General features: G+C 37.5%; 1 protein-coding gene across 1 annotated transcript in view; it reads right to left on the bottom strand.

Annotated features, from left to right (window-relative positions):
* Nucleotides 1–25,026, bottom strand: part of dock4b (dedicator of cytokinesis 4b) — an 87,467-nt gene that overhangs the window by 47,903 nt on the left and 14,538 nt on the right. Inside the window, exons 2-8 of the mRNA XM_082168345.1 lie at nt 13,241–13,324; nt 10,121–10,161; nt 9,864–9,919; nt 9,024–9,120; nt 8,624–8,772; nt 5,807–5,891; nt 2,983–3,134 (exon numbers count right to left, since the gene is read on the bottom strand). Of these exons, the coding sequence (XP_082024471.1) occupies nt 2,983–3,134; nt 5,807–5,891; nt 8,624–8,772; nt 9,024–9,120; nt 9,864–9,919; nt 10,121–10,161; nt 13,241–13,324 (664 nt within the window). The remainder of the gene's footprint in view (nt 1–2,982; nt 3,135–5,806; nt 5,892–8,623; nt 8,773–9,023; nt 9,121–9,863; nt 9,920–10,120; nt 10,162–13,240; nt 13,325–25,026) is intronic.

Genomic DNA, 25,026 nt, shown 5'->3' with positions numbered 1-25,026 from the left:
GATGTTGAACTGTCAATGAAACCAGACAAAACAAAAAAAAGTATAAATATTTCAGACATTACCATGCTTTTGTCCCATAGAAATTTTTAACTATGCACTACAATAAGACCATGTATACCATGGTAATACTATGGTCTTTGCAAATACAATGGCATTATCATGATCTTGGATGTGTACAAATAAAATAAAATGTACGGCATTATCAAAGTAATACCATGTGTTTTTGGAAAAGTACCATGGGTTTTATACAAAAACAAAACAGGTACAAAACATGTTTAAATAAAAAAAACAAAAATAAAAAAAAAACACCACCACACACAATTTTACTGGACACATACCATGCTAATACTACAGTTTTTTTCGGGACATGTACCATGGTATATACATCTGATACAACCACGGTGTCACAGTACTTTTTGTAAAAATGAAATAAAAATTGTGTGGTTCCCGAGGTGACACCATCGTGCCCTTGATCAAGATGCTTTATTTTAAGTAACTCCAGTTCTGCTGTGTTTCTGAATATATGTATCCAGCAAATGAAATAAATGTAGTTTAAACCATGAGGGAATCTGCCAGCTGTCAATACAAGGCAATAATGGAACAGACATGTGTCCGTAACCGACCGACCTCATAATCCAGTTACATGACTTTCACAGCTTCATGATAAAAAGAAGAGCGGCCCTATAATGCATCCCAACAGGAACAATAGCTGGCAATAGAGATCGAACAAAACTTACTCATACAATCCGCTCAGGAAAATACACGCATTCATACACACACACTTGTATAAAACCGGCCCTCCACACAAACACCATGTTAATTAACTCAGCATTGTTGCGATCACAGCGTCCCATCACCAGAGGCAGGAGCACAAAGGCTGTTTCGGCCTTTGACACACAGCTGCAGGGCTGCGATCGCTTTCTGAAGAGGCGTCTGTGGACACTGGGATATTCCTATCTGCAGACATCACGCCAGCATTTCAATGACACACAGACGGGCGGCTTTCTTTCACTCTCGCCTGGAACATCACAGAGAATTTGATATTTCCTCCCTTGATGCCAGGGATTTTAACACAAGTTCAAATGGGACACCGATACGACCCCCACGCCTCCCTCCGGACACGGCTGGATAAATCGACACGGATGGAAACGTTATCCCTGTATGTCTGGCTGGGTAAATTAACCACGCCACAAAACGGTCCCATGGGAACGAAGGGGGAGCCGTTACCCAGAAGGCTGTCAATCAGCACTTTGTACATATCCTGTGGCAGAAATGAGGAGAAACACAGATAGACTCTTTCTCTCCCACATGCTTCACACACACACACACACACACACACACACACACACACACACACATAAAAGCTTTTGGTTGCAGCGTTCAAACTGTCTAAAGAAAACTGAACACAAACAGCAACCTCGTCTTTTTGTAACAGCGCTCGCTGTCCGTGCAACAATAGACAAAATGGGCATAACTGGTAACATGAGCTGCCTAACACCAGGACTGATACTGAATCACTCGACTCAAAGAAATGCTAATGCTATACAAGTTAAGCTGCATGAAAAATTAATAAAGAAAAAAAAAAAAAAAAAAATTCCACGCTGACCATGTAAATATACAAACTGGCATAATAATGTAATAATTACTTTAAATTATAATAATAATAATTATTATCATTATTCTGTATGCATATATACTGTATTATTATTTAAATAAAAGAATACATTTACATGTCTAATGAAACCATAGTTAATTTGCAAGGATTATGCATCCAAAATCATAGGTCACCAAAAATAGAATAAAAAAAATTAAACAGTTTGTGATTTTTGACATATGGCAGTGATAATTTTAATTAAAGAAAAATACCAAAGGATGTAAAAAAATTTATAATAATTTTAAACTATTACGTTACATTTATTAACCAAAAAGTATTATTTTAGCAAAATGCTAAATTTCAGACACATGTAAATAAAATATAATTATAAGTACGCAATAACATGGTATATCTTCAAATATATTCATATAGTTTTATTACCTACTCAGAAGTGTGTACTTTCTCCATCAACAGCACATTACATTATATTACAGTGTCAAATATTCAAATTGGGATACAGCCCCAGTGACTCCCTATTCACTGCAGTTGTGTGAATCTGGGCAGCACTGTGATTAAATCCACAGGACCTGTCATCGCAGCAGGCTAGTCTGAAAAAAAGTGAGTGCCCTTCCATATGGAAACAAAAAAAGACAAATTAATTAACTGGAAATCAGCCATCTAACCAGGTAGGGAAATCGTTGATGGATCAGGGCCACATTAATATTCTCCTTCATGACTATAGACTGATGGAAAAACTCCAATCAATGAATAGAGGGAAAACACGGAGACAATGTGTGTGAGCAAACCCGACAGAGCAGCTGCTGAAACGGTTAGAGACTGTAATTAACCATTAGATGATATAAACAGGTACACACACACACACACACACACACACACACACACACACACACACACACACACACACACACCATCTGAAGCCTCTCACAGCCTCAACTGCAGGTGTGTTTCCCTGATGAAAACTGTTTATTTGTTTTTCATCTGTCTGGCAGTGGCCGGGACAAACACAGGAGGAAGCACATGTAATGAGGTTATGATTGAAGAGCACATCCTGGTTCAGGACACAAACAGGACACTTTTCCACAAAAGGAAGACTTTTCTTTACAACAACGCTCCAAAAACTGCTTCAAATAAATAACTAATAAATCTATTTATCAAAGAATCTTGAAGAAGAAATTTCATGGTTTCCACAAAAAAAATATTAAGCAGCACAACTGTTTTCAACATCGGTAATAATAAGAAATGTTTCTTGAGCAAGAAAATCAGCATATTAGAAAACATTAAACAATCTTACAAACCCCAAACTTTTTAACGGTAGTGGGTGAGCTGATAAATCACACAACCATATGAACGAATAGTTAGATGCTCACCTGAGCGGTTTGTTCTCTCGACTATCATAGATGAAGAAGAAGACCTCCAGTTCTTCACCCAGGTTTGAGCTCATCAGACTCTTCAAATGGACAAACATGTGATGTGTGCTGACAGGAGTCGGAGTTTCTTTCTTCCGGTGCCGATGCTCCATCTATCCAATCCAACACATAGAGATTATTACATGTGTGATGCAACCATTTTTCAATAGACAAAAAAAAAACATTCACAATGCATGTAAACACCAAATAAAGCTCTAACTTTGCATTATGTCTTTTTAATACCCAGAAAAGCAGGGAAAGCTGTGCATAACATAAGCATAAATGAATATTCCATTGAATTCCAGTAGCTCCATGTTCACAGCACGGCTCCTTTACAGCCGGCCAAATCGAATTTGCTTCAGTTATTATGCTCCTTTCTTTACACACAGAGACCACAGAGAGCAATGTCAAATGCGCACACACACACACAAACACACGTGCACGCACATCACTGCACACATGCTAATTTTAAGTGGACATTCACACCGTTGTTGTGTAACAAACACACTTCTCACTTGGGATTGAGTAGTCGTTGAACCGCACTCTGTGTGAGGACACCGAGGTGTGAACAGGTGTGATGTGAAATATAAAAAGGCCAACGGGACAGTGCATATGCTCTCTCTGTGATGCTGTGTGTATGCATGAGGACGACATAGATAGACACTAATGAACACACTTTAATTAAAAAACTTATAATGCTAATGATGTAACCTTTAAGTACTCCTCACTTAATTAGCATTGGAAGTTTTAAAAGCAATTATTCAAGTAAATTAGCAGTCATTTCCAATTAATGTCTCACAAACCATGTTGAAAACAGAATTTATTTTACTTTATTTTAAGGTGACGTAGTTACATTGTACCTACTCAAATAAGTACAATGTTGTTGTTGTTTTACAGTTGTAGCTACATTAGTAGTTTTTAAATGCATGAACACCAAAGTAATCATGCATTTTAAGGGAACGTATTTAGCAAGATGCTAACACGTGAAATAGTTGTATTTTTACAATACATGGTATGTAAAAAATGTTAAATACTTCAATTGCATCCACAAATTGGGTTTCAACTGAGTGTAAGGTGATGTGTGATTTTAAACAGAAGCATTTAAGTCACCATGAAATTGGAAAAGATTATTTTTTTATGGAATACTGCAGTATTTATTATAAATGATTTATCTGTGCACTTCATTATTTTTAATTAATATGCCCTCATAATTTTTAATCTGAACAACTTCCCCTCACTCTCGCAGCCTCTCCTCTCATCTCTGCTGACATGTATACTGACGCGAAGGCGGGGCAACCTGTCACTCACATGAGATCGACCAATAGCAAAACACAACCATCCAATCAATTCCCGATGGACAAAAAGCCAGTCCAGCCCTACTTTTTTTTTTTTTTTTTTTTTTGAGAATATACGAATATACTCGGATATACGTCACAACAGGGAAGAAAAGACTATCGCAACTTCCCTTTCATGCCAACTTTAATAAATGAAGAAAGAGAACCAAAGAGAGCAGCAATTCCGCCTTTACAAGAAATTACATTAACCGAAGCTTTTAATGGGAATGAATAGGCTAAAAAGATAAAGCACAGGAATTTCAATAAAGACTTTATTCCCCGTTTGGCAGGTCGGGTCAGATTAAGGAAGGTTCTAGACTTCTTAAACCGCTTACTTTTACATTAAGAACTCCAAACAAAGAGCACCTGTGTCCTGATCAAGCGTGTGTGGGGTAATAATTATTACGAACAATCAACCAAACCAAACCAAAGAGTAAGGACAAACTCAATGACAATGTGGCATTAAAAAGTGAAAGCAACTATGATTGTTCAGTTTATTGTGTATTCATTGTTCTCGGCTGAGTTTTCCCACTCCCAATCTCCCAGTTTCTTTCACACACACACACATTTGTGGTAATGTCTAAATCCTCAAGACTAATTAAAGTGTGTGTGGTGAGACTGGGTGACCTGATTCACTCCCACACTATTCATCACAGCACATTGGGTATGTGTCAAAGGTAATGAGCTCCATCTAAACACACACAAAACGCCATCCTGTTGAGCCTGCTATTCAATCACAGGCTCACAGCTAAACTAGACCATCATAGCACAATATAACCCAAATAAATCAATAACTGGTGCCAAGAACTCATTTACCCCCGCCCAACCCATTTTAGCTTCGATATCATTCATCATAAACACCAGTTCTAATTTTAAATAAAACCTCAAAGATCTTTTAATAAAGCTGTTACAACTTTTTGAGATTCGTGTTCAAATCAAAAAAATGTTTTTGCATGTTGCAAACATCCACCTTGTGTTTCATCTCACACGCATCTGATGGCAAAAGTGTGTGTGACCGCCATATAAACCACAGACAGGGTGCGGTAATGGAGTCCGTCTGGCAGCGGAGGGTTATTACATTACATTACACAGTATGGGGACATTTCAGGTCACATTTAGCCTAAGTAAAGCTACAATGTGCTTCGCATAGCTCAATTATATCACAGCAGAGACTCCCCGCTGTCAACAACCCCTCCGGCTGGCAACCAGACTTCCACATCCATGACGACTGTAATTGTCTGCGGCGTATCTTGTCAGTGCGTCTCAGAATTACTGTCATTTTCCCCATAGGGCCTGTTACTCGAGCTGATGGTAGAGCTTGAGGCTTTCATCTTACGTGCCTCTTACGTTTAATGGAACGGGATTAAGTGGCTAAATCGGGAAACTTTCTGAGACGATAAACTCTCGAGTCAGGAACGTGGTCGTGTGGTAACGCAGCAAAACAGACGTACCAGTCGATAGAGCTCAGTGACGCTGATTTCATCCGGGTCCACCATGCTGAACTCTCTCCTGGGTACCAGGTCCAAACACAGCTGCCTGTGAAAGGACGGAAACCGTACAGCATTACCAGACTGCGTACAACATATTTCTATGTTAAAGCCTGTTCACAGCAAGGACGTTAACTATAACAATAACGATAAAGGCCCTGTTTACAGCTGGTATTAAGATGCATTTTGGTCGATCGGACAGATTCCCGTTTACTCCTTTGTCCACTTCAACCACTTGTGTCCTGATTTCTTCCAGGGGAGGGTCTATGGGCGGGTAAATGTGTGGACTTTTTCAGATCTTTCGATCTAATGGACAAAATAGAGTAGACGGTCTTTTGTGGCTGTTCGAACGCATTCGACTACATGAACACTATGAAAGCAATCCGGTCAAATCCGTTTTTGACAGAGAGCGGACAAGCTCGAAACGTTTTAGTCCCCTTTTAAACCTGTTTAGTGTCATTCACTTGTGATCCAATCAACCAAAATGCATCTTAATTCCAGGTGTAAACAGGGTCAAAGATATAGAACTAAAAATCTTTCTAAATATAAAAGCATAGCAGAGTCCAGACCACAATTATAACGATAATGCCACAGAGAAACAATATTGTTGGAATCACTTTCAGAATGATTTTTTCCAACTGATGAACAATAAAAACACTGACAGCCAATCAGAATCCATCCTGGTTTAAAGAGCTTGAACATTTAAAAGGCAGACGACAAACCTGCAACACATGCTAATAATAAACAATGATATTGTGCATTGGTCACAGGAATACATTATATATAAACTACATCTTAAAATATAATACAGTAGAAAACTCTTATTTTAAATTGTAATAAAATTTCTAAATATTGCTGTTTTACCGTATTTCTTTTTATTTTATAATTTTTATTGTATGCAGCCTTGGTGAGTAGGCAAGGCAAGGCAAGGCAAGTTTATTTATATAGCACATTTCATACACAATGGCAATTCAAAGTGCTTTACATAGAAGAAATTAAAATAATGAAAAGAAATAAGAATAATTAAAACAGTTTAGAAAAATAAAATAAAATACAGTACTTTTAAAAAATAAAAAAGAATATTTATTATAGATCTTTCTTTCAAAGGATTCCCTTAAGACTTAAATCTTTCAACCTTCTTTTAACCTTCAATCTTCTTACGACTTCCATCTATCAACTTTCCTTTAACTTTCTTTTCTCCCTCATTTACTCACACGTTGTTTTCACTTTCTTTAGCACTTTAGCACTGCGTTCACATTCTTTCTCAGACGAAAACTTTAATATCGTCATTTAAATACTGTTCTACTTTCAAACCCACATTAATCACTTTCACATTATCACTTTCTGAGTGGGCATTTACAGTTTCGGGCTAAATGCCCTGCTGACATAGGAGAAATTAAAATAATTAAAAGAAATAAGAATAATTAAAACAGTTTAGAAAAATAGAGTAAAATACAGTACAGTACAAACAGTCGGACGAACAGTGGCACAGTGCTCATTCAGTAAATGCACAGCTAAACAGAAGTGTTTTGAGTCTGGATTTGAATGTGACCACTGTAGGAGCACATCTGATCTCTTCTGGAAGCTGGTTCCAGCTGTGGCTGGCATAATAGCTAAAAGCAGACTCACCATGTTTAGAGTGAACCCTTGGTATTTCTAGCTGATATGATCCTAATGATCTGAGTGATCTGTTGGGTTTATATTCAGTGAGCATATCTGCAATGTATTGAGGTCCTAGGCCATTGAATGATTTATATACCAGTAATAATACTTTAAAATCAATCCTAAATCTAACTGGGAGCCAGTGTAAAGACCTGAGGACTGGTGTGATATGTTCATATTTTCTGGTTCTGCTCAGAATCCTGGCGGCAGCGTTCTGTATGAGCTGCAACTGTCTTATGGTCTTTTTGGGAAGGCCAGTGAGGAGTCCATTACAATAATCCACCCTGCTGGTGATGAAAGCATGCACAAGTTTCTCTAAGTCTTGTCTGGAAACAAAGCATCTAATTCTTGCAATATTTTTCAGATGATAGTATGCTGATTTAGTTATTGCTTTGACATGACTACTGAAACTAAGGTCTGACTCTAGTGTCACACCAAGATTCCTGACTTGATGTTTAGTTGTTTTACCCCTAGAGTGAAGGTATGCGTTCACTTTGAGAACTTCATCTTTGTTTCCAAACGCAATAACTTCAGTTTTGTCTTTGTTTAATTGAAGAAAGTTTTGACACATCCAACTGTTGACTTCGTCAATGCATCGGCACAGGGAGTCAATGGGGCTGTAATCGTTAGGCGATAGGGCTAAGTACAGCTGTGTGTCGTCTGCATAGCTGTGGTAAGCAATTTGGTTATTTATCATTATTTGGCTCATTGGGAGCATATACAGGTTGAACAGGAGTGGCGCAAGAATTGAGCCTTGAGGGACTCCGCATGTCATGGATGTCCACTCAGACTTATGGTCTCCTATACTCACATAATAACCTCTCCCATCTAAGTATGACCTGAACCATTTTAGGACTATCCCAGAAAGCCCCACCCAGTTTTCCAGCCTGTCAAGAAGTATAAGAAACTTTAAACAAAATATTCAACACTTTTACAGTCCTCAAACTTTTGAACAGTAGGGAAATTAATATTGATTTATAATTATTAAAAAAAATATATTACTTTAAAAAAAAATTATAGTAACTAACATTTTGGGGGGAATTACAGTAAAATAAAATTAGAGATTTTTGAGATTCAACCTGTCGCTTTATTACATCACACAGGTGATGCTGTACTCACTCATTGCCCCAGTCCAGACGTGCAGTGATGTGCTGTTTGACATCCCTCATGCGATCGTGGGTCAGGTGACCCACCAAAACCTGCCGCCTGAGGTCCAAAATCTCATTCATCACGTGCCACAGTCTGTGAAACAGATCTCCTTCGTTTTTCTATTAGTGTAAACAAAAGTAAAGGAAAGAGCCACTGAAATGTTGAAATTGCAGCTTTAATAATGGGCTATAATCCTGCAACACTGATATATAAAGACCTGGTGTAGAAATAATTCAAATACCGTTTCCCCCGCATCAGCAGCTAAAATACATATAATATATTCCGCCCATCAGCATCTGTGTACCCAGAGTTCACGTAGGCAGTGTGTGGCTGTGGGCGGACTTGCTGTGTTTGCCCAAACAGTATTTACCACAAAGAGCTGCTTCCACATGGCGCCCCAGTCCCTCAGGGTGGACGTCATCTCCGTAATGACAGAGTCTTCAGTCGGCACCACCGTCTCAAACTGCCTGAGAGTCAAATGTGGGCGACACAGCACAACAGATATGAGATACACCTCATCTGGCTCTGCGCTTGTTATACCGTACGTTAATCAAAGGAAAAAGCAGATGTACAGTGAAGCGCTGGCGTTTTCCTTCTGTTCGCCGTCGCTACATTCATTTAGCATCATGTTCAGGCAGCCCAGTCTCAGATATCCGTACACCAATTAAAAAAAAGTCATAAAATCTAGAAAACCAAACTTTGCTTATATTGCATGGATGCAGAATACAGAAGAAGGAAAAACAATAACATTGCCGGATATGTATGAATTACATGAGTTCTCATAGGTTTGATTGCCATTCACTCTGAATTTAACACAAAGGATTGCACTCATTGCAGAAATCAAGCTAACATACTGTCAATCTAATATGTCACACTGAATGTTTTCTCATTGAAAAATACAAATCATGTGAAAACGGACGGTTTAGTGGTGCAACACAATTATCATTGGAATTACTTTTTTCTGCAGACTGCAAACGGTTCAGGTGGCTTTATTGCAATAACGAACATATGTGTAAATGTGCATGTTTGCACTTTATAGGATGCTGGATATCTGTGAGTACGCAAATGTTATTAATATCACCAAAACTCCAGTTTAGAGTTTCCATAGGGGGAGATTTACAACAGTAAATACAGAAACAGCAGATCAACCAAGCTGAATTATCTGCTATTTGGAGGGTCTGAATGTTTGCCATCCTTTCCTTCAACTCACCCCTTATTCTTGATGTGTGCATTCTTTAGATGGATGTAGTTGCTTGGGAAAATGCCCTAAAAAGAAAGAGATAAACAAATCAAAATAAAAAGTGAATAAGTCTACTAATAACCAAGGGAACAAAAAGACAGAAATAAAGAGAGCGACTGGCTTTGATCCGTGCGTTTCGTCTGACAGTGTCGCTGTGATATTTCGGCAACTGAAAATAGCATCCGACACTGACAGACCTGATAAAAGACAAAGAGACAGTTGCTTACCTTGGCATTCGGGTTCTTGAGGATGAATCCTCTGTACCAACCTGAAACACAAAACATTTCTGTGACTTTCATCTGTAATATCGGCCTAATGTGTCTTGACTGAAGCCTTTTCAAAGGACGTTATCTAACAAAACACAGCAGGTAATGTTGGAAATGTTCTCTTGGAAAGAAAGGACAAACGTATGTGCAAATGCAGTGAAAACAACATTTTAAATTCTTATTTCCACTGAAAGTCAGATATAGATATTTAATATCAAACGTCCAATCATATTCTGTAGCACTGAATACGCCATCTTAAGAAACAAGTTGGCAATTGTAGCATTTGTTTTGCTGAAGATTTACCATGTACAATAAACACAACTCTAAACATGTTTTACACACTGTAGGAACTTGGTGTCATATTTTATTTTATTTACTCAACTGAACTTAGTCTCATTTTAAGACCTGTAGATTGTTTGGTTTGTTCCAAAACAGCTTTTTAAAATTGTAACAATGTTGCAATGAGATTTGCTAATACAAGTCACGTGAAAGTAAACTGTCAAATTGGTCAGAGTGCACCGGTTTTTGTTTCCGTTCATAGATGTCATCCGTCAGGATTAAATCAGAAGATTAAAGCCTATATTTTTTAACACCTGTAACACCTGTATTTTTGTGTGTTTTGGACTGTTGTTATGAAAAATGTTAATCAGCCCAAATTTCAATTAAGCATTTAACTTTGTATTTTAAATCTGGTTGCATTACGCACAAACGGGAACAATTACAGCAAGTACTGACGTACAAAGTACTGAAGTAATCAGTCATAATCATCCTGATTTAAAATCCTAAATATTAAACATGTTTGATATTATCCGGTTGGCCCTGACGTGCTCACAGACAAATCGGGGCCAAAACCGATAATATCAAACATGTTTAAGATTTGATCTGTAAGCGACTCGCATAGATAATCTGGTCCGAACATCGTAACCGCCCAAGGTACTGGACAATATTATTTCTCAGATTGTTGGGAGGGGTAAATCGGGGATAAATCAGGCTAAACTACTGTAGTCTGAGACTGGCTGCATGTACTGGGAGCATGTACTGGGTCAGATTATGATTAAAGATTACCACAACAAACACATTTTTTTCTGTTTATTAATTTGCACGGATTAATTGTTCACCACAAGACTAGTAATGTGTGCTAACAAAGTAAATAAGGTCAGTTTTAATTTCATGACGACTTTAAGGTTCTATATGGGGTGGTGGTGCAATGGATAAGACACATGCCTTTGGTGTGAGAGACCCGGGTTCGAATCCACTGTGAGACACCAATGTGTCCCTGAGCAAGACACTTAACCCCTAGTTGCTCCAGAGGCGTGCGACCTCTGACATATATAGCAATTGTAAGTCGCTTTGGATAAAAGTGTCAGCTAAATGAATAAATGTCAATGTAAATATAGAACCTTTACTTTTAAGAGCAACGATTTGACCAATAAGTTACTTTCAACATCAGCTTCACTTTGACTCACTGACGGCCTGCACTACCACTGTCATCTAATCATCTCCAGCACCGATTACCCTTCTGCCCACTGCAAACCAGCACACAAACTAATGTGCTTCCTGGCAAAAAGCTGAGAAGCACAGAAGGTGTGAAAAAACAGGGGGCTTGCATCACCTCTGCACTTTCGGTAAAGAGTGTGATAGCTGCTAAATACAGAAAGACGACCCCTCGTCTGATAATTAGCACCTCCAGTCAGCCAGGAACTAATGATTATGTAGTGTTATCTACTGTTTAAGATTCTCCATCACAATGTTACTGGGTGTTTTCCAACCGAAACCGGCTTTCTTACTCAAAAAAACAGGAAACGTGTGCACCCAGAGAACAAAGGAGTGTGTCTTCAAAGGGTGGAAACAGGAAACGAAGGAGTCGAGTGTGGGTCACAAAAAAAGTCTGGTTTGAAATCCTCCCGTTTCAGAGGTAGTACAGGTGTCTGTGTCAGCAGTTTATCAAATCAAGCCAACCCTGCCTGGTGAAAAGACCATCTTAGACTAGAATGACTTACCACGCTAGTTTATTTTGACTTGTCATAGCTGGTTTCTCGCTAATTCTATTATATTTTTTAAACTTTGCATACACAAACCCTCTCATATAAATAGATTTTGATGTAGTTCATTGAAGGTCAGTGAACAGTATTTCCATAAATTGGTTTCATTGCAGTGTTATTTTAGGATACTACAGCATACTATTAGAATACAATTACTATTACTATATAGACCTTATGCGCCAGAGAAACGAGGGCGCCGCCATCTTTAGAATATTGTCTTTTAACTTCCGTTTTGCGGTCGCTCTGTATATTTCTATGGCATTGCTGTCCAGGAGTAATTCGCTTTTGGATTTACTTAATGTAAAGTTAACGAAGGTTATCATGAGGACTGTAATGTTTAAAGCAGATGACTTAACAAATGTCAGTCGACCGGGAAGATTTTAAAACGAGCCGTTCATTAATAAACACGCAAAATCGCTGTGAAAATACAGACCGGAAGTCAAAAGACAACGAGCGCAGCGCTGAAAAGGGGCGGGGCTACATAAGGTCTATAGGTTTAATTTTATTTCAGTTGAACCTTTAGTTCAGATTTACTCTAGTTTAGATTAGTCAAAAATCTAAATAATTGTTAGTTTTAGCCCTACTTAGCTTATGAAGCCATTCAACCTGCATGGACTTCCTGGTAAAGCTTGGTTGAAAAGGAAGTCCTGCTTCCTAGCTGCTTAAGAAGCCTGGTGGGAACACACCATCATCCAAAACAACATATACTGGTGAACAACATTATCCTCAAGCAGCCCTGCTGAAATGCAAAAACAGCCTATACCAGCTAAGCCTGTTTAAATCAGCTTCATTTTCCTGTTAAAACTATCACTGAATTACCAGAATAATGTTAGTTTTGGGCACTTTCATGTTGGGCAAGTTAGTTTACCTGTGACAATAACCACCTTATGTGCGAGTAATAGAACAGCATGGTCCATCTTAACCATTTTGCAATTTAAGCCGGTCCAAACTGGTGTAAACACTGGGGTTTATACTAATGAAAAAAAAGTAAAAGATGGTTTTGACGACAGTGGCATGGCATCAGCACTCATGTATTCACCTTCACATTTCTCCAGGATCTGCACTGTGTCACCGATCTCCAAAGGCAAGCCATGCTGCACCGTTCCTCGAAAACTGGCCAGCACTGCAACACAAAAAATGACAATCATATTTAACGATAACTCATCAGTCTTTTCCACTGTCAGTATTGGGGGTAATGCTTTACAAGCTATATTTATGTAATCAGATTACTTTTTTTGACGAGTAAAGCAAATATTTGAGTTACTTTTTTATGAACATTTCTTGGGCTAGAAAAGTAACGAACATTACTTTTCAATATTATTACTTTGCTTAAACATATTTAACTACTGAAGTAAAATGTCTTTAAACATGCATACTCATGCATACATCGGAACAGACAAAAATAACAAAACATTACTTTCAACTAACTTTTCAAGCAATGTACTGTAATTAGTTACTTTTTTAGGGAGAAACAGAATATTGCAATGCATTACTTTTACATTACTTTTTCATTTAGTTTAAAGGTGCAGTAAGCGATTTCTGAGAAACGCTGTGTAAAGTGGTTAGGACCGAGCAGCACAGCACACTTGTAGCCAATCAGCAGTAGGGGGAGTGTCCACTCATGATGGGGGAGGAGAGAGAGTGAGCCAATCAGCAGTAGGGGGAGTGTCCACTCATGATGGGGGAGGAGAGAGAGTGAGCCAATCAGCAGTAGGGGCATCATGTCCACTCATGATGGGGGAGGAGAAAGAGTGAGCCAGTCAGCAGTAGGGGGAGTGTCCATTCATTATGGGGGAGGAGAAAGAGTGAGCCAATCAGCAGTAGGGGGTGTATCCACTCATGATGGGGGAGGACAGAGAGTGAGTTAATCAGCAGTAGGGGGAGTCCACTCATGATAGGGGAGGAGAGAGAGTGAGCCAATCAGCAATAGGGGGAGTGTCCACTCATGATAGGGGAGGAGAGAGAGTGAGCCAATCAGCAGTAGGGGGAGTGTCCACTCATGATGGGGGAGGAGAAAGAGTGAGCAAGAGGGAGATTTGAAGAAAGACTGTAGAAAGAGAGATGGCTGAGAGACTTTACAAAAGAGAGAAATCAGAGGAATATCAGGCAATATCTTTATGACTCATGTATATATTAGAAAAGGATGCAGAGGTTGTGTTGTTTCTGCTCCATACGTGAGCAACATTGGTTTTTCTATGTTTCACACAACCAGAATCGCTGCAGGCGATTAACAACCAACTCTTGCTCGTACTCTTGTGTACTATATGTTCATTTTATTTTCTTCCTTGTCGTTCGTCCTTCATCTTTATTTTTCATAAAGTATTATTTTGCTTCGCTTCAGCTGTGATAAAGAGACATCCAATGCATTGCGTTTTCGTGCATTTTGGATGGCGGAGCAATGAAGGGAGGGGTGCGTTTGTTTGGGTTGATTTCAAATATGTGTTTACTGCACCTTTAACTTGACGTACTAAAATAACTAAAACTGAAATAAAAAATATAAAAAATTCTATAGATATATTTTATAAAAACTAATAAAAAAGGACAAAAAGTATCTAAATTACACTTAAATAAAACTGGTGACATGACATTTCAAACCATGTCATGACATTTATACGATGAATTTAATTTAAAAAAACCTGCTCCATTCCCTTCCATTCATACACATTTGATCAGCTATGAACCAAAGTTGAAGTTCAGCAAACACTGTGCTGCAAAATTGCATAGTGCAAAGACATTTGATTTATAGAATGTAAACGTCACAGATTGACCTTTTTGGGTGAATTCAAAGAGCGCACAAACCCAAAAGCTGATTTTTTTTTTTTTTTTTTGTGGGGTTTGAAGTAATTTCAGATGCTCAAAGCCTAGCGTGACCTCAGCTTAAGCTCATAAGGGCAGGGTTGCCAGATTTGCTCTGAAGTTCAGCACCGTGGGAAGGTTTAATAAAAGTGACGTGTCTCTCTTCCTTAAGCGCTCAACAGAGAGACTCACCTGAGGAGACTCGCTTTGATGAGCATGTACGCTAAGAGCCTTTGAAGAAGTCAAGGCTCCCTGAGCCAAGAAAAGTAAAGAAATAGAGCAGAAATTAAGAATATGGAGACTAAACGATGGTGAAAGACATACAAGAAGAAAAGAAGAAGTGACAGACTGGAAAATGATGAAAAAGAAACTGCAGAGAGAAAATAATATATGTCTTGTAATCAGCGTTCCTCACACAAACAGCCAGCATGACAGCTCTCAAATCTATTATAATGATGTCATCATTGCCCACTCCACTCACAGGGGATTATGGGATATGTGTGTTAAATCAGGTTATCTCACCTGCCTGAGATGAAGAGATGATTTGTGGAGTGGATTTCATAGTTTTATGGGACATAGGCCAAACTAACAAAGAGCCTCTGACCCAATTGAGAACCTCTGTGTGTGGGTTGTAAGACTTTAAAAGATTATAAAAAGTCATCCTAAGATGCACAGAGCACACTCACAAATACCCAATCAAATCATTATTGACAATCAGTTCTTTTTAGAGAATCAAAAAACAAAGTCAAATCAGTGTAGTCCAACTGATTCAAAAAAGAATGACTCCTATGAGTTGATTCTTTTTGGTGAATCAAAAACATTCAGTTTGACAAGTGTATTCCAGCGATTCCCAAAAGAATGACTCCAATGTGTCGATTGTAGTGATTCAAAAACACAGCAATCGGTGCAGTCCCAAAAGAATAACTCCGAGTCGGATCTTGTTAGCGAATCTAAAACATTCAACATGATCATGTAAACTAATCGCCAAATGACTCTTATAGGTTGGTTGACTAAAGCCTGGTTCACACGGCAGGATAATTAGGCCGATTTTAGCCCCGATTCACCCCTTCCGACAATCTTAAGGATGCTCCGATTATCGTAAAATAATCTGATCAGATATTCCTGCCGTGTGTGGTGTGTTAAGGCTGCTCTCGTCTGCTCGGAAGGACGTCGGGACCGCTCCGATCTCAAATCGGGGATATCCAACATGTTGGATTTATTTGGCCCGATTTCTTCTCGTGTGTGGTGTCCCCCGAGCACGCAGCCTGTGGACTGTGGAGTGTAGCCAATCAGAAAGCGAGGTGACGAGGCGGCGAGGAAACACCGGAAATATAATCAAAACAGCCGGCGGCATGGCGCACCAGAAAGTCCGGTGGACGTCAGAGATCATCGCCTTTTCTTTTGCTAACGTTTTTTTCCGGTTAAAAACAAACTACAAACTATGATGTCTATGATTGCCACTGCATCCTCTTCGTCCGCCATGATTGTTTACTCTGAAGTCACGTTTGATCTCGAGGTATTTTGCGCGATTTCCCGTCTGATCTGGGAATGCTCGGGAGTCAAATCGGTTCGTGTGTGATGTGTTGATTTTGCCGTGTGGCTGCGCACCACACACTGTATGACCAAAACTGTTAGACCTGTGATTTTTTATCCCCGTGTGTGGGGTCTCTCAGGTTTGGAAAATCAGCCGACAATTTTAAAATCGCCCCGTGTGAACCAGGCTTTAGTTCTTTTAGTCAATCAAAAGCATAGAGTGCGACCAGTGTGTAACTGATTCCCAGATAAATGAATCCAATGAGTTGATTCTTTTGAGTGATTCAAAAACAAAGGAAATTTTATTTTATGATTGATTGGAATGAGTCTTAGGAGTTTTTGTGTGTGTATGTGTGTGAATCAAAAAAAAGGAACGAAGGGGCCATAATTCCTTACAATTCCCATCCTTACACATAACAACCACTCAGAATATCCTAGCAACCGCCTTGCAACACCTTGGCAACCACTGAAAAGGAGTTTAGCACAGACAAGCAGCACTTATATTTTCCTCTAAAACTGTACTATTGCATTTCACATTTTTGTAAATAATATGGTAAACTGAACCACTAAAATTGTAAAACCTGGATCTAACTGAATATTTTTACTCAGAAATGACAAACTAGAACGTCCTTGAGTTTAGTGCATCTCCTTGAAACTCTCATCCAATCACAATCCCAATGTCCAAAATTTCAGCTCATCCAAAAAGCTTCACAACCCAAGTTGTCCCTGAGTTTTGAAGGCAGCTGTATATCCTATCTGTGTGATTTGACTTTAAAATTTGGAAGGCAAAATAACAAAGTAGGTCCGTTGAATTAATTATACAGGTTTTCGGCAGCAGCACATTAAATTATTCATCTTGGATGCGGAGTCCTTGACAGAGCTCAAATCCTTCCTCGGTAACCGTACGGCAGCTGTTAACTGAGCTGGAGCATCGCCAAAGAGGCTCAAACCTGTTCAGTGACCGAAAAATACTTTCAGTGGTTTTTAATTACCTGAAGAAAGAAAAAGAACAAGAATGTGAGGTAGAGAGACACCCTTACCTCTCCAAAAAGGTATACCAATTTTAAAAACTTAATGGCAAACATGCTTTCAAAAGTTCAAAGTAGTTGGACACACTTAATGTCACTGCATAAAATGCAGATCATTTTCATTGGATGTATGAAGACTTGTTGGTCCAAAACTAATAATTGTCACAGCCATAAATAAGAAAGCAAATTATTGCAGTTCTATTCATGGATATTTAGTTTCCTTGCAAGCAACCAAGTGCCTCAAATAAAATAGTATCTTTTTAAAGATGTGATGCCAAATTCTGGCAAATCCAGTGATTATTTCAACTTTAAATAACTCTTTACTTTAACCCAGTATGTTGATGACACAATGTATTCATTAAAAACATGAATAATATTTCGCAACATTTATAACTAAATCCATATTTATAGTAGAGTGCCAGATTTCCAGACACAGATTAACCCTGGAACTAAATTACAATCTCATCAGTAATTCTGCACTGAAAATCCTTTTTAGCACGATCCCTAATCTGTGTTTGGGACACGAGCCCATAGTGTCTTGAAAAAAAAAAAAAAAAAAATCATCTCTGAATATATTTTCACACTACTATTCAAATACTAATATTTTATGTGAAATGTTAATATATTTTATTTATAATACTTAATTTTACAGTTCACATTTCTCTTGACTCCATTCACTATCTTGCATAAAACATTTTGTGTTGCACTGCATTCTGGGATTGTCTGATAAATAAAATGCTTAGATTTTGTCCTAAAATATATTTTGTTAGGTTGCATAATTTTGCACACTGTTGAAGGAGCCTTTGTGTGCGTGTATGATGCCTAAACATTAGGACTGGGTTGAAAATATTGATTTTAATCAGATTCTCTTTTTGATGAACTGATATCTATTATTAAATCCCAAGAATCGTTCTTTTAGTCTATGCTGTTTCCTGGTAATGTGTGAGCAAAACTTCACTTGATTTCACATGATTTGTACCGCCTCTCGCAATAAATCGCAATAAGCTTTGGGCTTTGATCCTCTTGATATGAAACAAAGTCTTGGCTTTCAAATTCTGTCAATTTATTATGAAATTCAAAAAATAAATACTTGTGTGGTGCTCTTTAGTGTTGCATCACAGATTGCTGTAGCCACTTTATGAGCCAATCATCTCTTTCTCTTTACTACTAGTTATAGCACAAAATAAACATAAAATGAACATCAGAAGGTATGTTGAAACTTACAGAAAAGTATCATGTGACATGTAATTGCTCAATCAACGGAAAGACGTCAATAAAACAGTTTGTGAACAATAGGTCACGTAACGTTATGTTTACCTCAAGAAAGTTATTCAATGTCTTTAGGTTGATGGTCAGCTAGAAAAATTAACAATTGACATGTACTGTACATCATATATCCAAATTAATACGTTTTGAATTGATCTGAATCAAAATCAGAATTGAATCGTGAAATGTGTGTCGGTGCCTAGCCCTAATAAAAATATTTTATAAGTTGGCAGCAAAGTCAAAGCAACTTTGATTTTAACTGATGGCATGTGCATTGTGGGAATGTGGCAGAGAAACAAACACACAGTCCAAACCTCAGCAGGGTGCCATGCTCTCGCATCCTATAATCCCGCTGGGCTGACACAGTCTTACGACAGCAAGCCTCATCCCTTTGGCTCAGACATCGAAATAGAGAACTCAACACAAGACACCGTTTGTGCGGATTAACTGCAGATCTGGTTTAGGTCTGCTACTTGGTTCCAGGTCTGCGGAGGGTGTGATGCTACAGTTGGGTAGTCTAAGCTCTTTACAGCACGACACAGAGCTCAGGATGATGGGTTTACCCTCGCCGCTCAAGTTCTGGCCAAGTGACATGTGTATCTGCCTCAGTGCTTCCAGGAAACAGAAACAGAGCTCAGAAGATTTACTGTGTGGAGTGTGGAAGAATCCGATGGTTTGGAGCCGGAACAAAATTAAACGTTACAGTGCGATGACCAATTATAAAAGAGAACATGACTGAAACCTTTTTTAAAAACAACTAAATATCACATGCTAATCAAAAGCAGGCAATTTTGTAATAGCATTGCATTTAAAATAACAGTTTCAAAAAATAGCCTAAATGTATTTTAAATGCTCAAAGTAGTAATTTTCAGCGGCAATGCCAATACCTAGACAGTACGGTGGCCAATATACTGCCGATATATTAAAAATATCAAATAATATATCAAATGTTGGCGCCATATAGCGCCGTTGCGTTTCGGGCGACCCGAGTTCGACCCCTCTCTCTCCCACCTCACTTCCTGTCGACTCTATACTGTCCTATCATAATAAAGGCAAAAATATAATAATAAATAATAAATATGTAAATAATATATCAAAATAAATAACTAAATAATAATAATAATAATAACAATAATAATGATAATAATTTGTATAAACCAAACTATACAAATATAATTAATTTAATTGTCTTTCATTGTAAACTACATAATTAAATTGAATACAAAATAAACAAATACATATTGTACACATCAAATATATTTTCTGCCAGAATGAAAATAAAAAACAGCTTGAAGTCAAAATCACAGTAAATATACTCAAATATATTAACTTACATTAGCAATTATGAAATCAATTATAGAATATATTACTATAAGAATACTATAATAATAAAAAGCAATATAAAATACGTTATAATATTTTATAATTTGTTTCTTTAATTATATATCCTATATAATTGTATACAAAATATACAAATACATAGATAGACATTTAGCCTCTACTATAAGAACACATTCAAACAGCAAAAATAGATATAATATTGGCCATTAGCCATCGTGCACACACAAAAATGATGCTTTTCCAACAGTATCAACATGCAGTTCACTAAAAATTGGTTCAAAAGGATCCCCTAATGTGCATTTAACCTCACTTAAACCAACCTTGCCCCATGCTGATTTGTGATCCACCCATGAACCTGACAGCTAATCAACCTCTAGATTCATTAATTATTCATCACCACATTAATATGCAAATGTACACTGGGTTCTGTGCTGTCCATGACTGTGTTGCCAAATGAGACTGAATTATTAACACAATATTTAGGTCTAAACATCGAGCATCCTGCAGCGTAGAGCGAATAAATTATGCAGAAACTGGGAATATTTTGTTTGTTGGGGATCAAGAAGTTGCAAAACAATTAGGCAAGAGATTGTACTGAAGCATTTATTACAAGTAAAAACCGTTTTCTTCCTGTACAAAACAGGATTTAGGGCATGTAATCGCCTGTGATACTAACAAGCAATTAAATTCGATACACTCCAAGACTTGAGAGACCAAGGATGTGCAATTACAATCCAGAAAATTGAACACAACCCAAAAGGCCTTTCAACCACAGTAAATGACTTATGATACGGATGTAAATAGCTCTTCCACAAGCAAAATCAAAAACCTTTTCCCTTTCTTAGCAATGCAGAGAATCTCACCACAGCTATCTCAACGCTGTTAGCCTCAACCGCACTGTAATACACACTGTATGATGTAAGAATCTGAATCTATCGCCAGTCTGTCAGACCAGCAATTCATCTGTGCTTCATAACAGGAGCTCGGGGTTCTTTGGCACGGCTCTTGGTACGCTTGTGCCAAAGGAGCGGCCACTGTGGAAATCATTCATTACCGCAGCTGCTGAAGAGGAAGACGCTGTTGATGGTAATGTGAATGCAAGTGATGGATTCATGTGCTGACAGAGAGCAAGTCTGTTAATTAATGAGCTCATTTAGACATTCCTCAGCCTGGACAGTGACACCAGAACACACTTAACCCTTCGGTCTGAAGGCGCAAGGATAATTGAAAACTACAAGAGGTGGAAATTAAAATGTCAATATCTCGAGCGGGCGGATGGATGGATGGATGGACGGACGGACGGACGGACAGATGGATATTATAAAATAAAAAAGTAATAAAAATAAATAAAATATGGATGGATGGATATTATAATTTTTTTTAAAGAAATAAATAAAATATGGATGGATGGAAATTATTTTAAAAAATGAAATAAAAATGAAAATAAAAATGAAATAAAATGTAATACAAAATAAAGATGATGAAATGATGTATAATGATGTAATAATGAAATAAAGATAAAATTATTGGATGGATGGATGGATGGATGGATGGATGGATGGATGGATGGATGGATGGATGGATGGATGGATGGATGGATGGATGGATGGATGGATGGATGGATGGATGGATGGATGGATGGATGGATGGAATAAAAAAAGTAATAAAAATAAATAAAATATGGATGGATGGATGATGGATATTATCAAATAAAAAAAATTATAAAAATAAATAAAATATGGATGGATGGATATTATAATTTTTTTTAAGAAATAAATAAAATATGGATGGATGGAAATTATAAAAAAAAATCAAATAAAAATGAAAATAAAAATGAAATAAAATGTAATACAAAATAAAGATGATGAAATGATGTATAATGATGTAATAATGAAATAAAGAGTAAAATAAAACAAATAAGTAAAAAAAAAATTATACAAATAAAATATAGATGAAATAAAATGTAATAAAATAAAGGGTCAAATAAAATAAATCTAAAATATATATTTAAAATAAAATAAATGTAATTAAAACATTGAATTGAATTTAATATAATAATAAAAAATCTTGAGCTTCACAACACTTAAAATCAGCAGAGCTTGTCTGCCTGTCAGTAGCTCATGAACTGCTTCACAGCATCAAGACAACAGATGCAGACAGAGCCACACACACACACGCATTTTTGGTATTAACAATAATCTGAGTCACAGCCCTCCTGAGACTCCACACTCCTCAGCCCTCCTCCAGACGTTAGGTTTATGGGCACCTTTGTAAGCCGTGCCTTCACTCAAAAGACACCACACGCTCCCTTAGCATTGTGCTTGTGTCATTGACGGGCCTTAAAGAATAGATCTGCTCTGTATCAGAAATAAATGAAGCCATTTGGTGTGGGCCATTGGCTGAGAATTGCCTGTTATCCGTGTTTTAGATATCTAAAGGTCAGAGAAATATCATTTGGTGTCTCACAAAGAGAATTATCATAGAGTCTTTCTTCAAACACAGACGGATGAGGAGAAAAAGTCAAGCGTGAGATGAGCAGTGTGTTGAGCGTCTGCGTTGTACCTCTCCAAGCAGAGATATCGGAAGACCACCGAGTGCATCATGTTATTTTTCTGCCCTGAATGAAAGTTAAATACTTCTTGAGGAGGAAAAAAATGACAGTCAATCATACAGTATCAATATATATATTTAAAAAAAATACATTTTAATCAATTTAATTAAAACACTGAAGCTTTAAATTCCCTTTCAGCTTTTCACATGTTTCATTCTTGATTCAGGAGAGACACCCACCTTGCAGAAGCTGTAAAACGTGTGTATTTCAGTCTAAAAGCGCTATAAGTGAAGGAGACGAAGCGAGTAGTGTCTCCGCAGGCCTGAGTAAATCATATATGACTCTGATTAAATGCGAATATAGGTCAGACTTGTTAAGCTGCCCACTTCTCCTCATTCTGTGCCATAATCGGCTCTCTGATTCTATCGTCCCGTGTGCGTGTGCGTGTGTGCGTGTGTGTCTGTGTGTGTCTGTGTGTGTGTGTGTGTGCGTGCGTGTGCGTGCGTGTGCGTGTGCGTGTGTGTAGGGATTGCGATGCGATCCGCTGCCGTAATGTTAGATAAAAGCTTTTAAATACTTAGAGCTGGAAAAGCACTGCTGGATAATTCATCCTGATTTCACAGTGGAGTTTCTTTGATTCATATCTAAACTCACTATAACCTATATGCAGAATCCTCTGTCATTGTTATGTGTGCTTTTCTCGTGATGTTTAGTCACTGTGCTCTGACAAAGAGCTCAAATAACCAATCCCTCCTCACGCCGTTTTTCTTCGTATAGTTCCTTCAATTGAGGAGCAAATGGTTTCGGTTCTCTATTCTTCTATTTTCAGTCAAACAGATAAGTACGTCCATTTCCGAAACATATATTTCCTAAACATTCCCTGAACAGTCAATAACAAATAATCAATACTTCCTTTCATCAATAGTCTGATTAATTAAATGGCCATATTGCATGCAGTAAACAGATTATTAAAAATATAATTATAGAAAGGTATTATTATTATTGTTGGTACTTTTATATACTTTTTCAGTACTTTTTTCTACAGCAGATTTCAAAAGGTATATTTATCAAATTATATAAATAATTGTATAAAATAAAATAAAATAAAATAAAATAAAATAAAATAAAATAAAATAAAATAAAATAAAATAAAATAAAATAAAATAAAATCATTTGTGACAAGACCGCCAAAATAATGTAAGTTCAACTTCAAACTGTGGCAGCCCGTACACACTCAAGAAGCAGAAATCTAACTCAGGGTTTCAGCGTCACACACTTTCATCCAGTTGAAAGCCTCGCCACAGGACCAGGACACTGCAGAGGCCACAAACTCCATTTCATACGGTGAGTAGTACTGACAGTCACATGACTTTTCTAGTGTTTACAGGCTTTCCGCACCAGACAACAGGCTTGTTTACCAAGGGAAGGCTAAAAAGTAAAGGTTTAAGGCTTTCATGTGGCCTTCGGTATTGGTCAGACCAGTCTTTCTGGCATAATAAATGTTTTACTATGACCAGAAACATTTCCACCACTGTGGTGACCTTGTTTAACACGCATTCATCTATGAACCAGAGCGACAGCCACACCCAAACGGAGATGTGAAAGAGAATACAGACCGCATCAGTCGTCTCTCATTAAACCCCCCTCCCCACACTGCCTTGAGCTGTTAACACAAACACTAACCAGAGGAAGGAATCCATTTATGATCATTGTCATTCACAGTCATTATTAACACCATTTTTATCAACACATCTGCTCACCTCTATTATTACAAACATCAGTGACTTGTCTTAACCCAGAGGGCTGAAGAACAAATGAATGCCCATCAGGAGAAATGATATACACATTTTATGGTTAAAATATTAAGCAAAATGAATAAGCTAGGTGACAAAACAGAGCTGTATGATGATATTGCACAAAAATCATATACACAAAGTAGCTGGATTGTATTTACACCATTCAATGTGGTCAGAATCTGTCCCTAAACCAGCTTTGAAGGTGGTTTCAGTCATCTGATAAAAAATAAATAATAATAAAATAATAATAATAATAATAATAAAAATAAATAATAATAATAATAATAATAATAATAAAATAATAATAATAATAATAAAATAATAATAATAATAATAATAATAATATATAAAAGCGATCAATCTCGATCTAATTATGATACTGTGATGCAACGTACTGTATGACCCTAAAAATCAGAATTGATTGAGCCAATGAAACTGCTCACACAAATGATTGACAAGCTATATATCCAATCAGCTGTAGAGTAGAGTGATGTCACTGAAAAAAAAAACTCTG

This window comes from Leuciscus leuciscus (assembly GCF_965113295.1).
Source record: "Leuciscus leuciscus genome assembly, chromosome: 4".
NCBI lineage: Eukaryota > Metazoa > Chordata > Actinopteri > Cypriniformes > Leuciscidae > Leuciscus > Leuciscus leuciscus.
Note: the sequence above shows the minus strand (reverse complement) of the source record. Positions and strands in the feature narration are given on the sequence as shown.